Source organism: Typopeltis vanoorti, chromosome 14 (genome assembly GCF_054136105.1).
Source record: "Typopeltis vanoorti isolate ZY-2024b chromosome 14, IOZ_Tvanoo_1.0, whole genome shotgun sequence".
Lineage (NCBI taxonomy): Eukaryota > Metazoa > Arthropoda > Arachnida > Uropygi > Thelyphonidae > Typopeltis > Typopeltis vanoorti.
Genome location: NC_143562.1, coordinates 63,257,849 through 63,273,561, shown reverse-complemented (window position 1 = coordinate 63,273,561; position 15,713 = coordinate 63,257,849). Strand labels below are relative to the sequence as shown.

Genomic DNA, 15,713 nt, shown 5'->3' with positions numbered 1-15,713 from the left:
AGTCGGAACACTAAATTAGCTGTATACAAGGTATACAAGACAGTGTTCAAACCAATTTTAACTTATGGATCTGAGAGCTGGGTCAGAAGTAAAACACTTGACCAAAGACTAGAGACCACAGATATGTCCTGAGAAAGATTATAGGCATGAACAGATGGCATCAATGGCAATATCATATTAAAAATGAGGATATTAGGAAAGAACTTGACATTGTCAACATCCAGGAATGCATTAGCAGAACTAATCTAAAGTGGTATGGTCACTTAAACAGAATGAGCGAGGAAAGATTAGCAAAACAAGTGTTCTCTGCCAGGTTGGCAGGAAAACGACCGAGAGGAAGACCAAGATATAGGTGGATTGATTCTGTACAAAGTGCGTTAGACGATAGAAATATAAGATCTGATAACGTTGGAGTGTTGAGAAGTACCAGACTGATTTGGAGGAAAATTGTAGAGATAGGAAGTTAGTAATGATGTAAATTTTTCATGGAATATTATTATATCCTGTACACCCCTTGAGGGTACATGGCAGGAATTTGATGATGATGGTGATATAAATCTTTTATATATAAAAGAGAATTCTCCAACGGAATCTAATTTCATAACAGTATATCTTCCTATAAAAAGGTCAATCAATATGTTTAGAGAAAATTTTTTTTTCTTATAAGCAAACTAAAAAAGAGTAAACATAATATTATAGCAAATAATTTTGAAATCAGCATTATGATTAATAAATTTGTATAATTCTATGTATTAAGAATTGCAACTTTTTAGCATTATTACAGAATCTCAACGGTTTAGAAGCTAACATATCCAGCTATCTTCCTCATGAAATAGAGTATCAGCAACAGTTCTCATTTTTGTGTCCAGTACTATACATATAGACTTTACTGTTTAACTTATCCTGTGGGAAGAAAGCATAGCTGGATACATATGCTGTAAATAATTCAAATTAAAAGTGATCTGATTCTTAAAGCATTCAAGTTTCCTAAAGAGAAAATATAAATTTAAGAAGGAAATTAAAAAAGAACTAACATGTCGCAAACGTCTTTCACGAATCTTGGTTCTATGTTCTTTTTTGGTTTGCTGAAGTGCTGCTTTCTGTTCCTCAGTCAAAATATTTAGATATTCCTGCTGTTCTTTATCATATTCTTTTACCTTTTGTTTGTAGAGTTCTTCATATCCCTTAAAATTGAACAATTCATTCACATTAAAGGATAATTGATATAATTTAGGATATCACCAAAGCTAAAAGGATACAAAACATTGCATACTTACCCATCATGTATTTTTAATGATATGAATAGCAATGATGTATAAAAATCTGCCTCAAACTTCAGTTGATTGTTTACTGCTTATTTACCATGTTGAAATCTGATGTAAGACAGCATTATTATTATTATTGTTATTATTGTTCCGGGCAACTTCAAGGAGTCGACAGAATCATCAAGGGAGGCCCTAACATCATGTCAAGAACAACTATTCGACATTGACACAGTATCTATCATACCTTGCCTTGAACTCATTCACGGTCGTAGCACCCACAACAGGCTCTGGAAGCTTATTTCACTCATTCACCACTCTCCAAGTAAAAAACCTAGCTCTAACTCCCTTGTCAACCATGCTCTTGCCTAGCTTCCATGCATGGCCCCTAGTCCTCCCACCACCAGTCATATTTTCAAAAATATCTTCTGGATCAATCTTATAGAAACCCTTCAGTAATTTGAATGTCTCAATCATATCACCCCTCCTTCGTCTATCGTCCAATCTCTGCACCTCACAAATCTTCAACCTATTCTCATAAGGTTCATTCCACAGACCTTCTATCATCTTGGTCACTCGTCTCTGGATCCTCTCCACTTCCTCCCCATCACGAAGAAACCCTGGTGCCCATAACGGGCATGGATGTCTGTAAAATCATACTCGATGAGCCTGTACAACTCTGGGATTATAAGAATTGCCTCATTTTTTATTTTTAAAAAGGTATATTAAAAACGCTTCCTAATGGGTCAATATGCACTGAGTAAATTCTTTGAGAACAGTAAGGAATTGATTTCAGAGCACTAGCAACAGAAAGTTTCATATTTTCTCATCTCTTTAATCCCATTTCATTTCCCACTTTTTAAGTGTTCTTAAACAGCCCAATGAATATCTCAAAAAGAAAGAAAAGCTTCTTATTTTGGTTTTGTTTTGTTTTCTCTCCCCACATAATATACTCTGGAACAACAGTTTAACATTCCAATATTTCATCTCAGTCAGACACACACATTATCGAAGTACAACAGGATTGTAACGTACAGTAGCAGCATGAAGTGGTGCTGACTTGACTCCTGAGGTTCTAAAGTAGGCACCTTTTATGGCTGAGGGAGAAGCCTTATTATTACTGTTCTCAACATCTTATGGAGCTTCATACATCTACATTTATTAAATTTGGGATGATTTTTCAGTGCAGCTGAAGACTTCAGGAATAATCTCTCATTTGTATTTTTCTTTTTTAATATATTATGTCTTAACCCCTACATATAGGCTGCACTGCAAAATCTATAGCATATCTGGGTTATGTGTGGACAAATAATACAGTAGTGTTTGCAATGATGTAGTGATATTTTTTTTTTAATCTGATTCGAAATATCATCCAGAGAGCATGATCTGTAGGCCTGACTTAGCAGTTGTGATAATTAATATAATATTTTTTGTTTTTTTTAAAAAGCAGAGACTGGGTATTTTTCAGTGTATTCTTGACAGGTAAGTGCAATCTTCAGGAGAATAAATAAGAGATACTAGCTGCTTGTTTTAAGGCTTCAAAGATAAGGTCATATTTTTTTTTTTAGAATCCTGACAATTTAGATATATCCCAGTATAAGGAAAGGTAACAGATCTGAGATGCATAGAAGGTGGGGTTGGTGTTCTGTTAATTTGGTTCAGAATGTAGCTGTTGGCTGAAAACTTCAGCAATTAAGGCTGTTAAGTCTAAACAAAAGTTTATAGCCAGTTGTTTGATAATGCCATACTACTGTATGGAGAGAGAAGGGGAGGATGATTGTTTGTGGATGTATCTATCTGCGTGTTTATGTTCAGATTTAAAAAAAAAAAAAAAAAAAAAAGGGGAGGCAGAGCATTGTTATTTTTTTATGACGAATCTAATTCATAGGTGTTAGCTAGTGAAATAGCTGAGAAAGATTTGAATGCGTGTCATTTGGAAAAACAGAATCTTCTTCTTCTTCTGCAGCTTTTCCCCACTTAAGTAGAGTTGCTGTTTGTGTGAGTCTCCTCCACAACTTCCTGTCATGGGCCGTAGTCACATCCAAGTTCTTCATCCTCAAGTCCTCCTCCACCATCTCCCTTCATCTCTTCTTTGGCCGTCCCTGCTTCCTCTTCCCCTGCACATCCATCTGCATGACCTTTCTTTCCACATACTCTTCCTCCCTCCTCATCACATGACCAAACCATCTCACCCTTGCTTCCTGTATCTTTGCTCCTAAATTCGTAACTTTCACCCTTTCCCTTACATAGTCATTTCTCAGATGATCCTTTCTGGTCACATCGCACATCTACCTAAGCATTCTCATCTCTGCTACCTCCATCCTGCTGATGTTATTTTTCCTCAGGGCCACAATTTCCAAAGCATGTCATAGTTGATCTCACTACTGTCCTGTAAATTTTGCCTTTTAGATTGATCAGCATCCTCTTATCACATAGCACTCCAGCCATCTCTCTCTCTCTCCAGTTCCTCCATCCTGCATCCCACTTCCTTCTCAGCCTCACCATCCTCTTTCATTATTGAACCTAAGTATCTAAAGTCACTGACCTACCTGATGACATTTCCTTCCAGCTCCAGATCTGTCTCCTGGCTGCCATCCACTTTGCAACACATATACTCGGTCTTACTTCTGCTCAGTCTCATACCTTTCTCTTCTAGTACTTTCCTCCAACTTTCCAGTTTGGCTGCCACTTCTTCTCTTGATTCTGCACACAGCACGATGTCATCTGCATACAACGTAGTCCAAGGCGCATCTTCTCTCACTTCCTCCATCACCACCTCTATTACAATGTTAAACAGGAACGGACTTAATGCAGACCCTTGATGCAAGCCAACTGTCACTCCCAGGCAGGTGCGAACACTTATCTTCACATTTCTGTACATCTCCTGCACCAACTTGACATATTTCTCCTGTACCTTCTTCTCCCTCAGACACCTCCAGACTTCTTGCCTTGGCACTCTATCATACGCTTTCTCCAGATCAATAAATACCAGATGTAGCTCCCGTTGCTTCTCTCAAAACTTTTCCATCATCTGTCGTACCCCAAAGATAGCATCTGTGGCCGATCGACCAGGCATGAAGCCAAATTGCTCCTTTGCAATCTCCACCTCCTTCCTCAGTCTTCCATCAAGAACCCTTTCTAGGATTTTCATTGTGTGGGACATCACCTTTATTCCTCTGTAATTCTTATAGTCTTGTACATCCCCTTTACCCTTGTAGATAGGGACAAGAGTACTTTTCCTCCATTCCTCAGGTATATTTTCCTGTTGGCAAACTTTCATGAACAGATCCCACAGCAGGTCAATTCCCTCTTCCCCCAGAGCCTCCCATGCCTCCACTGGAATCCTGTCTGGGCCCACCAATTTTTCATTCTTCATCCTCTTCATAGTCCGCGCGGGTGGCCTAGTGGCTTTCTGCTTCGCAACCATATGCCTGGGGAAGGAGTGTCCTAGGTTCGATTCCTGTCCACGACGTGAAGAGCTTAAGGATCTTCCTCAGCCATAGCCAAGTTAGCCGGTCTTGGGTGTGGACAGTAGGGTTTTCCCCGCCAGTTTATCTGGGGTTTTTCATCCCGCAAGCAGGTAAACCGGCCCCGTGAACACACAGGTTACAGTCATAAATACAGCAAGGAAGGCAACGGGAAACCACCTTGCTCATAATCATCTCCCTAGTATGGTAGCATATAGCTACCCCCCCCCCCCCTGGTCGGCCGTATGGCAGAAGGGAATAGATAGATAGATATCCTCTTCATGGCCTCCTTCACTTCCACTCTACTGATGTTCTGCACCATCCCCTCGGAAGGCTGCTCATCTTCATGGAAAAACATAGAATATATAATCAATTATCTATTTGGCCATAAGTTTCAGCCCTATCCTAATTTACACTCAGTGTAGACCTACACTTTTTACTGTGTGGGCATTCGGAACCGAAATCCTACAGAATAGGTTGGTTATTCCTTATTGCTGGAGGTGTCCTAAGTCTGTAGAAGCATGTGTTCACAGGGCTGGTTTTCCTGTTCTGGGGGACGAAAAACTCAAGTTTCAGAATGAAAAACTCCCTCGACCTCCATATGAGACCAGCTAACTCACCTTTCATTGAAAGAGACCAGATAAAAGGTTACTCACATCACTGATAGGAATCAAACCCAGTCTTTCTGAACAAAGGGTTTCGTCTATACTGACTGAGCTATGGAGGCTCAAGTCTCAGACATGATACATATATTCTTCAATTATTTCAATAAACATCTAGGAATCCAATTCAGTGTAGAAAACAAGAGGCATGCCATTCTTAGATGCCATCCCCCCCCCCCCCTACGAACACCAGTACGAAGGTGGTCTGAAAAGTTCTCGGCCTCAATCATAGATGGCAACATTATCGGCAAGAGATTTTTTTTTCTAAGTTGGTAGATCTGTCATAAGTATCCATGTGAAATTGCAAGTCATTCTATCAAGTAGTTTGTTTTATACAGTTGTCTGTATCCCTTGAAATGGATAAAATTGAGTATTATATATTCAGGTTCATGGTATTTGATATAAGACATTCTTCGCAATGAATAATAAATGCTTTTCTTGAATTTTGTTGTTTTGTCTTAGTGTATATTATCATAATTGACAGGAGGTCCAAAGTTGTGACATAGTTGCATTGGATTTGCCAAGGCAATTTTAATAAACCCATTTCTCACGCCCTTTATTTCCCAGCTTTCACTACGTTTTCCCATTTCCCCCTCACTTTTCCCCATATATTCTCAAAGTCGACAGTGAAATTTCTTTCTTGTTTATCAACTCTGAGGTGGCACTACTCGCCTACTATCATAAGTCACACTCATTATCATTATTATTGCATGGGCACCTTCATGGAGTCCTAAAACTCATCGTGGGAGACCCCAGCTATCGACACAATGTCTATTGTACTTCTCATTGAAACCATTAACAGACAAAGTAGTCATGACTCGCTCAGGCAACCAATTCCATTCATTTCATTCACCACTCTCCAAGTGAAAAATCTAGTAATAACACCCTTGCTAACTACACTCTTACCCAACTTCCAGACATGACCTCTTGTACTTCCCCCTTTAGCCAAGTGCCAAAATATTTCCTTTCCATTAATCTTTTAATGCAATCCTTTAATTTAAATGTTTCTATTGTCCCCTTCCCCCCTTTTTTTGCCTATTCAACTTTTGCAACCAACAAACTATCAATCTAACCTCATAAGGAGCATTTCACAGACACCTCTCACCATCTTGGTCACTCACCTCAGGATCGTCTGCACCACTGCCTCATCTCCAAGAAACCCAGTTGACCAGACCTGTGCACAGTAATCCAGATGTGGTCGTATCAAGGCATTATAAAGAGGAATGATAACTCCTTAACTCTGCTTGTTAGTGTGTTATTCCAAAACCAAGTGATCCTGTAAACTACCCTGGTCACTTTAGCAATATACTCTCTAAACTTAAGTTCTATATCTTCAGTAATAGATAGAACTTTCTAACTATAATAGTAGATAGGGAGTCGGATAATGTGGGGTTTCCATATTGCAGTCCTACCGTGGAAACCCATGTTGTGAGCCTCGGCTCTGAATGTTTTTGTGCAGATTCGTGTTTCATTCTTTACCAGTAACTTCGCTTCAGCGTGTCGGCCGATGAGTGGCGATTTCCCATGTTATCTTCGTAGCATCCTGCAGTGACGTTCTGCGAGTCTGGTGGGTCGTCTACTACAGGTAGCATGTAGTTGACTTAGTGCACTTCCATCTCAATATAGTATCATGGATTGTTGACCTCGGATGACTAAATTTGTCAACAATTTGACAAACAGATAGGCATGCAGCATGGCATTCTATAGAACGCCTCTTTGAAACTCCATCTGTGCCCTTCTCACAACCATTTCATTCGGACACAGTTACATGGGATCATCATATATTCTTCCAATTTATACATGCTACAAACACGTGACTCGTTACATGGCACTATTCAACTTGCCCATGGTGGTAACCGTTGATTTGTTTCCAAACAGTGTATATCAGTAGTATCTCTGAATAATTTGTCTAGCTGTCTAGCTTTGAACAATCAGCAAACAACTGAAGATCTCCTGCTAGCCCTTTTCAAATATCAATAATATATAGATTAAGTACAGTGGTTTAAGGATTGATCCCTTGGACACACTGCTGGTCATCTTGAATCTAGCAGATTCACATCACCCATATACCCCTTTTTGATATCTGTATCAAAAAGTGATACATGGGTATATAAATTATCGAAGCCAATAATTTATATTCCAATTACATATTTTCAATTTATGCAAAAGCCTTTTATGTGGTATCCTATAAAATGCCTTAATAAAGTCCACCAGTATCAGAGGAAATTGCTCTGATATAACCTTCCATTTGTAAACCTATGCTGTTCCTTGTAAAGTATATCTTGTTTATCCACCTACAAAGGTGGTCTGAAAGGTTTTCGGCCTCGACCATAGATGGCAACACCATCGACAAGATTTTTTTTTCTAAGTTGGTACATCTGTCATAAGCATCCATGTGAAATTGCAAGTCATTCTATCAAATAGTTTGTTTTATATAGCTGTCTGAAGCAAAAGTGTTGTCGGTATCCCTTGAAAAGGATAAAATTGAGTATCGTGCAGTTATAAAATTTTTTGTAAAAGAAGGCTTAATGCCAAAAGAAATTCATTTGAAGTACAAAAAAATTTATGGGCACTCTTCTCCTTCGTTTTCGACAATTAAGAAATGGGCTGCCGAGTTTAAACGTGGCTGTACCAGCCTTGAAGATGATTCACATGAAGAATGTCCAAAAAGTGTAATATCACCAGAAATCATTGATCAAGTGAATGATATGGTATTGGACGACCGGTGAGTCAAAGTGCATGAAATTGCTGAGACTACAGGCATTTCAAAAGAACATGTAGGATATATTTCGCATGAAGAATTGCAAATGAGAAAGTTTTGCACAAGATGGGTGCGCGCTTGCTCACAGCAGATCAAAAATGCACTCTCATGAAAATCTCTGAACAGTACTTGAAGCGTTTTAACAAGAATAAAACTGATTTTGTGCATAGATTAATTACTATAGATGAGACTTGGATTCACCATTACAAGCCAGAATCCCAAAACAGTAGTCTAAACAGTGGACGGAATCCGATTGTTCAGTGCCAAAGAAGGCAAAGTTAGTTCCATCAGCAGAAAAGGTCATGGCATCGGTGTTTTGGGATGCTAAAGGCATTTTGTTTATTAATTATCTTGAAAAGGGTAAAACAATAACCAGGGAATATTATTCCAATCTTTTAACCAGACTAAACGAAAAAATTCGTGAGAAAAGACCTGGTTTGCAGAAGAAAAAAATCATCTTTCATCAGGAAAATGCACCTGCTCACAAAGGTGTTTTAGCAATGGGGAAAATTAAGAGATCTGCACTATGAATTGTTGGAACATCCACCCTATTCCCCAGATTTGGCTTCCTCTGACTTCTATCTCTTCCCAAAACTAAAAACTCTTCCTCACTTCTTCAGTGTTTTTCTTCGAATCAAGAGGTGATTGCAGCTATAGAGGGGTAGTATTTTGCAGATCTTACTGAGAACCACTACAGGGATGGGATAATGACACTGGAGCATCGCTGGAATAAATGTATTAGTCGTAAGAAAGATTATGTTGAAAAATAAAAATAATTTTGAAATTATAAATTCGTTTTTCATTGTTAGGCAGAGAACTTTTCAGACCACCCTCGTAACAAGAAAATGATGATATATAAACCTAATTCTCTTTCTCAAGAAAGTGACACATGGAATACAATGTATTAATTCATTGTAAACTATTAAATTGTGCAATTTCATTAGTTTATGATATTCAAAGCATGAAATGCAAAAATATAACATAATACTACATAAGTAAATCACCTGAGTTGATGAATCAATCAAATTAAGTGAAGAACAAGAGCATTATTAACTAAATCAGCTATAACATGAATCCAACACAAAAAGTTTACCTCAAATAACTGTGTAAAGGCAACAGGAAAAGGAGAGAGAGAGAGAGAGAGAGAAGTCATAAGATAAATTTATTATAAAAATTATCACATCTGAAGATATAAAAAATATTATTTTTTTTTGACAGAATTATGCAACGTAATTTTCCTTTAGTTTATATAAAAAAGAAACTTACCTTATTGCAAAAATACGAAATTATCTTTTACTTATCTTTACAAAAAAACAGGTATTAGATATCAATTCATAATTTGTTGGATAACTTCTTAACTGTAAAGGGTTGCAGCCTTTTACCATAATCAGTGCCGGATTAAGGGGCGGGTTGACCAGACACCTGCCCAAGGTGCCAAAACTAAGGCTGGCATTAGTTATGTTAGTGACATGGTATGACATACTTCATCGGATAAACATAGTAAGCAAATCTATGCAAGCAAAAAATATGGATTTAAAAATTTATTAAAATCGTTTACAGAATACATTAGTCAATACTGTACAAGGATTGGAAAATGCTTTGACTCAAGCTGAAGAATTAACAAAACTTTTAGAAACAGAGCCAATATTTGCAGAACAAAGAATAGTTTGTAAAAAGAAATTATTTAATTTATTTATTTAATTAATTACAAAACTGAAGACACCATTGTTGCTGTTGATGAGAAAACAAAGTTCAGAATAATGATATTCAATATCATTTTAGACACAATATTAACATCTTTTGAAGAAAGATTTCAGCAAATAAAAACTTATGAATAAAACTGGGGTTTTCGCTCTAAATAAAATAGTCGATTTAAACAAATTAAGAAACCATTGTATGGATTTGCATTAAATTCTTAATGATGAAAATAGTAGTGACATGGATGGGAACAAACTCATTGAGGAAATTAAATCTTTAAACAGTTTAACTTCTGGAAAACATCAATTCGCTGTTAGAAACTTTACAATTTTTAAAATAAGCAATTCGCAGAATATAGTTCTGAATACGTGGGTCACATTGAGAACGCTGACAATTCCTATAACAGTAGCAACAGATGAAAGGTTTAGCAAATTAAAAATTATCAAAATATATTTGCAATCGACAATGGGGAGTGAGAGATTAAATTCTTTAGCCTTGTTATCTATTGAAAATGCTCTTGCTCAGAAAATACATATTAGTGAAAGAATAAAAGATTTCGTAGATTTAAAATCAAGAAAAAAATATCTCAATTATAATTGATTAAATTAAAATTACAGTGTACAATCAATAATTTTTGTTTGTAATCATTTTTATTTGTTTATTTTCTATGTAGTATGATAAGTAGAAATACTAAAGTTATGGAATTATTAATAATTTTAAAAAATATTTATACTTACAATTAGAAAGAACTTAAGTATAAAAAAAAAACTTAGGAGCATCCCGTGGTGCGAAATTAGCTTGGTCCACCACTGGCCATAATTGAGCCAATTTGCATTTGACTCAATTATGTTAGTAAAAAAAAATACAAGTGACTACTTTACAGACATTTATATAACTATGAAAATACAATACTGACTTGTTTTATACTTACTTGTTTTAATGCTGGATCCAAATTTCTCCATTTTTCAGCTATTAGTTTCACTAATTCCAATGATGTCAGGTCTGCACATTTTTAATAGCATTAATAAGAACGATACTTAAGATATCATAAAATACATACAAATTAGATGGGTTTTTCTGGTATCATAATTTTCAATAATATTATACCTAAATTCTTGTAGAAAGGCTTATAGGTTGGTTATACATGATTACTAAATAACTTAAGGAATTCACAACGTATAAGAGAATATAAATTAAATTAAACTTTAATATATATTTTCAATATTTCGGCAACGTCATACTGCCATCTTCATGGGAACTTAAGATAAAGAGATGTGCACGCAGGCACTAAAAACAGCAAATGAGGAAGAAGCAAAGAAGCTACTGTTTTTCCTCAAGGCCTGATGCTTCTTCCTAGCAGGCTATATTAGGTATACTTGGCCATTGGGCTGAAGTTCTCCTGATGTACGTCTCCCAAATTTGGGGCAGTCTCACGCATCCAAATTTGTTGAGGTTTGGAATGTTTCTTAGGGCTGAGACTGATTCCATGAGTAGTCTTTCAAATTTGAACTTGCTGCGGTGTATTATTGTGGCTTTCTTCCACCGTATTCTATGGCGTGTATCCAGAGCATGGTCTGCCAGCCCACAGTGGCTGTACTAGTGAAACTGGATGTAGTCCTTGTGTTCTGAAATTCTGATATTGGCTGTCCTGCCTGTTTGGCCAAAGTAGGACAGCTTACAGCTGCAAGGGACCTGGTATACACCAGGTCTAGGGGAGTGGTTGGTCTTTAGTGGAGCAGATAAGGGATGCTAATTTTCTATATGGTCTGTAACAAGAGGTCAAGTCATGTTTTTTTTTTGGATTTTGGTAATTTTTTCTGAGGTGCCCCGGATGTAGGGAATGGTGATGGATTTAGAGTAATCTTTGTTATGAAGGGGGGGGAGAGGGGGTTGTGGTTTACTGTTCTGAATTTTTTTTGGGGGGGGGGATAGCCATTGGCTAAGAAAGTGTCAAGGATGTCATTTAGTTCAGTGGTTAGGGCATTGTCATTTGAACAGATTAGTTTAACCCTGTTGTATAGTGTCTTAATAATGTATTTTTGGAAGCCCATATATATAGGGGGGGGGTCTAGAGTTAAACGGTTTTGGTTTGTTAGTAACTTCCACAGGCCAAGAAGTGAGACCTTCTTAAGCGAGATCTGCCACCTTCCAAACCACATCGCTAACAATATTAGACTGGATGTAGCCTGTGTTTTCACCAAAGCAAGACCACCAAAAACCAACATATCCAATAGTGAATATAAGGCTCTACAGGAAATGAAGAAAAACAAAGAAATAGTAATCACCAAAGCGGATAAGGAGAACACCACCATGGTACTCAACCAAAATGACTACACAGGTAAGTTTAAGGCTTTATTATTAAATTGGGCTACTCACCTCCCTATTGAATACCACCCCACCAACTTGCAAATTAGAAAACTCCATAGGCTCCTTAAGAAGGTCACTTCTTGGACTGTGGAAGTTACTAACAAACTAAAACTGTTTAACTCTAGACCCCCTCCCCCCCCGTATAAATGGGCTCCCAAAAATACATAAACAAAAAATGCCATTACGTCCCATAGTGGATGGCATTGATTCCCCCCACATACAAATTAGCTAAACATTTAGCCAAAGCACTCACACACTATACTGGCAACACACCATCACACAAAAAAAAAACTCAGCCCACTTCAAAGCCAGCACAGAAAACCTTACACTCCAACATACTGACATAATGGTCAGCTTTTACATCTCCTTCTTATTCACAAATGTTCCACTCAAGGAAACCTTAGAGCTAATCCAAGCTAAATTTCCTCCCGATATCTCAGCACTATTTCAGTTCACAATGAACTCAGGCTATTTCATTTGGCAGGGAAAATTCTACAAACAGATAGAGGGGGACAGCCATGGGTTGTCACCACTTTCCCCACCCTTGGCCAACTTCTTTATGGAGACTTTTGAAGAGAAAGCCTCAAACTCTGCCCCACAAAAAACTACCATATGGCTTCACTACGTTGATGATGTGTTCGCTATGTCGCCACATGGCTCTGATACTCTCCTCTCCTTCTTAACACACTTAAACACCCAATGCCCCAGAATCAAGTTCACCCTGGAAAAGAGGAAAACAATAGCCTCCCTTGGTTTTCTCAGTTTATAGAAAACCCACCCATACAGGTAGATACATTCACCAACAATTCCCCACCCCCCTCACAACAACATGGAATTATTAAGATACTATACAACAGGGCTAAACTAATCTGTTCAAATGACAATGCCCTAACCACTGAACTAAAATACATCCTTAACACTTTCTCAGCCAGTGGCTACCACCCCCCCCCCCAGAAAATCCAAACAATACTAAAACCAGTAAACCACAACCCCCCCCCCACCTTCACAACAAAGATTACTCTAAATCCATCATCATTCCCTTCATCCGGGGCACCTCAGAAAAAATTACCAAAATCCTAAAAAAACATGACTTGACCTCTTGTTACAGACCATATAGAAAATTAGCATCCCTTATCTGCTCCACTAATGACCAACCACTTCTCCTAGACCTACCTGGCGTATACCAAGTCCCTTGCAGTTGTAAGCTGTCCTACTTTGGCCAAACAGGCAGGACAGCGAATATCAGAATTTCAGAACACAAGGACAAATCCAGTTTCACCAGTACAGCCACTGTGGGCTGCAGACCATGCTCTGGATACACACCATAGAATATGGTGGAAGAAAGCAACAATAATACACTGCAGCAAGTTCAAATTTGAAAGACTATTCATGGAATCAGTCTCAGCCCTAAGAAACATGCCAAACCTCAACAAATTTGGATGCGCGAGACTGCCCCAAATTTGGGAGACTTACATCAGGAGAACTTCAGCCCAATGGCCAAGTATACCTAATATAGCCTGCTGGGAAGAAGCATCAGGCCTTTAGGAAAATCAGTAGCTTCCTCACTTCTTCCTCATTTGCTGTTTTTAGTGCCTGCATGCACGTCTCTTTATCTTAAGTTCCTATGAAGATGGCAGTATGACGTTACCGAAATATTGGAAATATATATTAAAGTTTAATTTAATTTATATTCTCTTATACGTTGTGAATTCCTTAAGTTATTTAGTAATCATTATACCTAAAAATATGACTTTTAGATTTAATATATGCTTAATATCAAAAATTACTCAACTGAAAAATTCAGGAAATCCACATTTTCATATGTAAAGGTGCATTTCCGATTTAAAATGCCCAATTCAAAGTAAAATGTAATCATATATTTTTAATAATGTTTCTAAATCAAAAATTTCATCAAACATCTTCCAAGACTGATTCTGTCATAAGTACTTCCATCATATACTTAGAGATCAGAAAATTATCCAATCTAAACCAAAACTAATAATCTTTCCTTCTATATAAAAAAAAGGTATCAGTTAATGTGCTCTAATTACCTTGCTAACTGCAGATTAACTGATTTGTATATTAACTAACTGCAGATTAATTGATGAATAATTTGCAGATAACTGCAAATTATTCTCTAATATATATACCAGAGACTTTTCCTTTGCTGAAAATAGAAATTGTCCCATATCAATGTGGCCTTAAAAACCACCATCATTGATCAAACATTCACTATTAAGTATAAACAATGCTTGTTTTATAAAAGAATAGGTGCCGGTAAGCATCCACTGCTAGTAAGAAAAGTTGAAAATTAAGCTGATTTCGCATCAGTATGCCACGTGTCACTATTAATAAAGGTGCCAGTATGCTTTACCATTGCATACCATCTCATAAAAAGCACTAGGCATACATATCCTTGAGAAAAAAAAAAAAAAAAGAAGTTTAAGATAATTACTCAATTTATTTTTAGATTTTCAGAGCATCTATGATAGAGATAATAGATGCTCTATTATCTCTATGATAGAGATAATAGGAATGCACTTTACACGGCTATGATAGATTTAAAATTTCTGACAAAATTAGTTTTCTTTGTGAAAATGACCATAGAAGATGCTTAGTGCTCCATAAAGATCCATTCTGATTTTTTAGATCATTTCAATCATATAACGGAGTGAGAAAGGAAGATGCACTAGCATGTTTATCATTTAATGCAGCACTGAAAAGGCTGTCAAAAATTCTAGAGTACAGAGAAGCAACATAAGAACTAGCTCAATCATTGGTTCCTTTCAGTTGGAAAGACCTGGGTTTGAATCCTGTCGAGGACATGAAGACCTTTTATGAAAGCTTTTCATGTAAAGGAAAGTTAGCTGGTCTCAAACAGGGATGGCAGTTTTTCCCAGATTCAGGTTTTCACTCCACAAAAGAGGCAAACAAACCAGAACACGTATGATTTACAGCAATGCAGATAGCATTAACAGCCTTATCAAACATAAGCAGGTTTCTAAGAAGCCAATTTACTTGGCATGACTTGCAACACAAAAAAAAAGGAAGTTCAGATAATGGATAAGCAACACAATATTGAATAAATTGGAGTACAAAAAGAAATTGGCTGTGCAGGCTACAGTCAATCCAAAAAAATTTTATTGTTATGCTGCAAGAAAAAGAATGTGGAAGAATAACTTTACTGAATGCAGATGGCACCCGTGTGTCAGAAGCTGATGAGATTGCTCAGTTAATGAGTACTCACTTTGCTAAGATATATCAGCCAGATGTATGTAACACTGTGCACAGTGCTAAAATTATTTGGATAAAGAGAGAGAGGTTTTTTTAGAGCTATTGTATAACCTAGATAAGCATTTGTCAACACAGACAGAAGGAATATCAGCACATATGCAAAGGAATGTTGGGATAAATTGGTTATATCTTTGACATGCATGGATAATTTGAGTTTCAGCTCAGGAAAGACACCAAAGGAATGGAAAGAATGTATGATAGA

General features: G+C 37.1%; 1 protein-coding gene across 1 annotated transcript in view; it reads right to left on the bottom strand.

Annotated features, from left to right (window-relative positions):
• LOC150099542 (uncharacterized) overlaps nt 1-15,713 on the bottom strand; it is a 219,378-nt gene that overhangs the window by 30,617 nt on the left and 173,048 nt on the right. Inside the window, exons 5-6 of the mRNA XM_090403454.1 lie at nt 10,782-10,852; nt 1,035-1,184 (exon numbers count right to left, since the gene is read on the bottom strand). Coding sequence (XP_090259580.1) covers nt 1,035-1,184; nt 10,782-10,852 — 221 coding nt within the window. The remainder of the gene's footprint in view (nt 1-1,034; nt 1,185-10,781; nt 10,853-15,713) is intronic.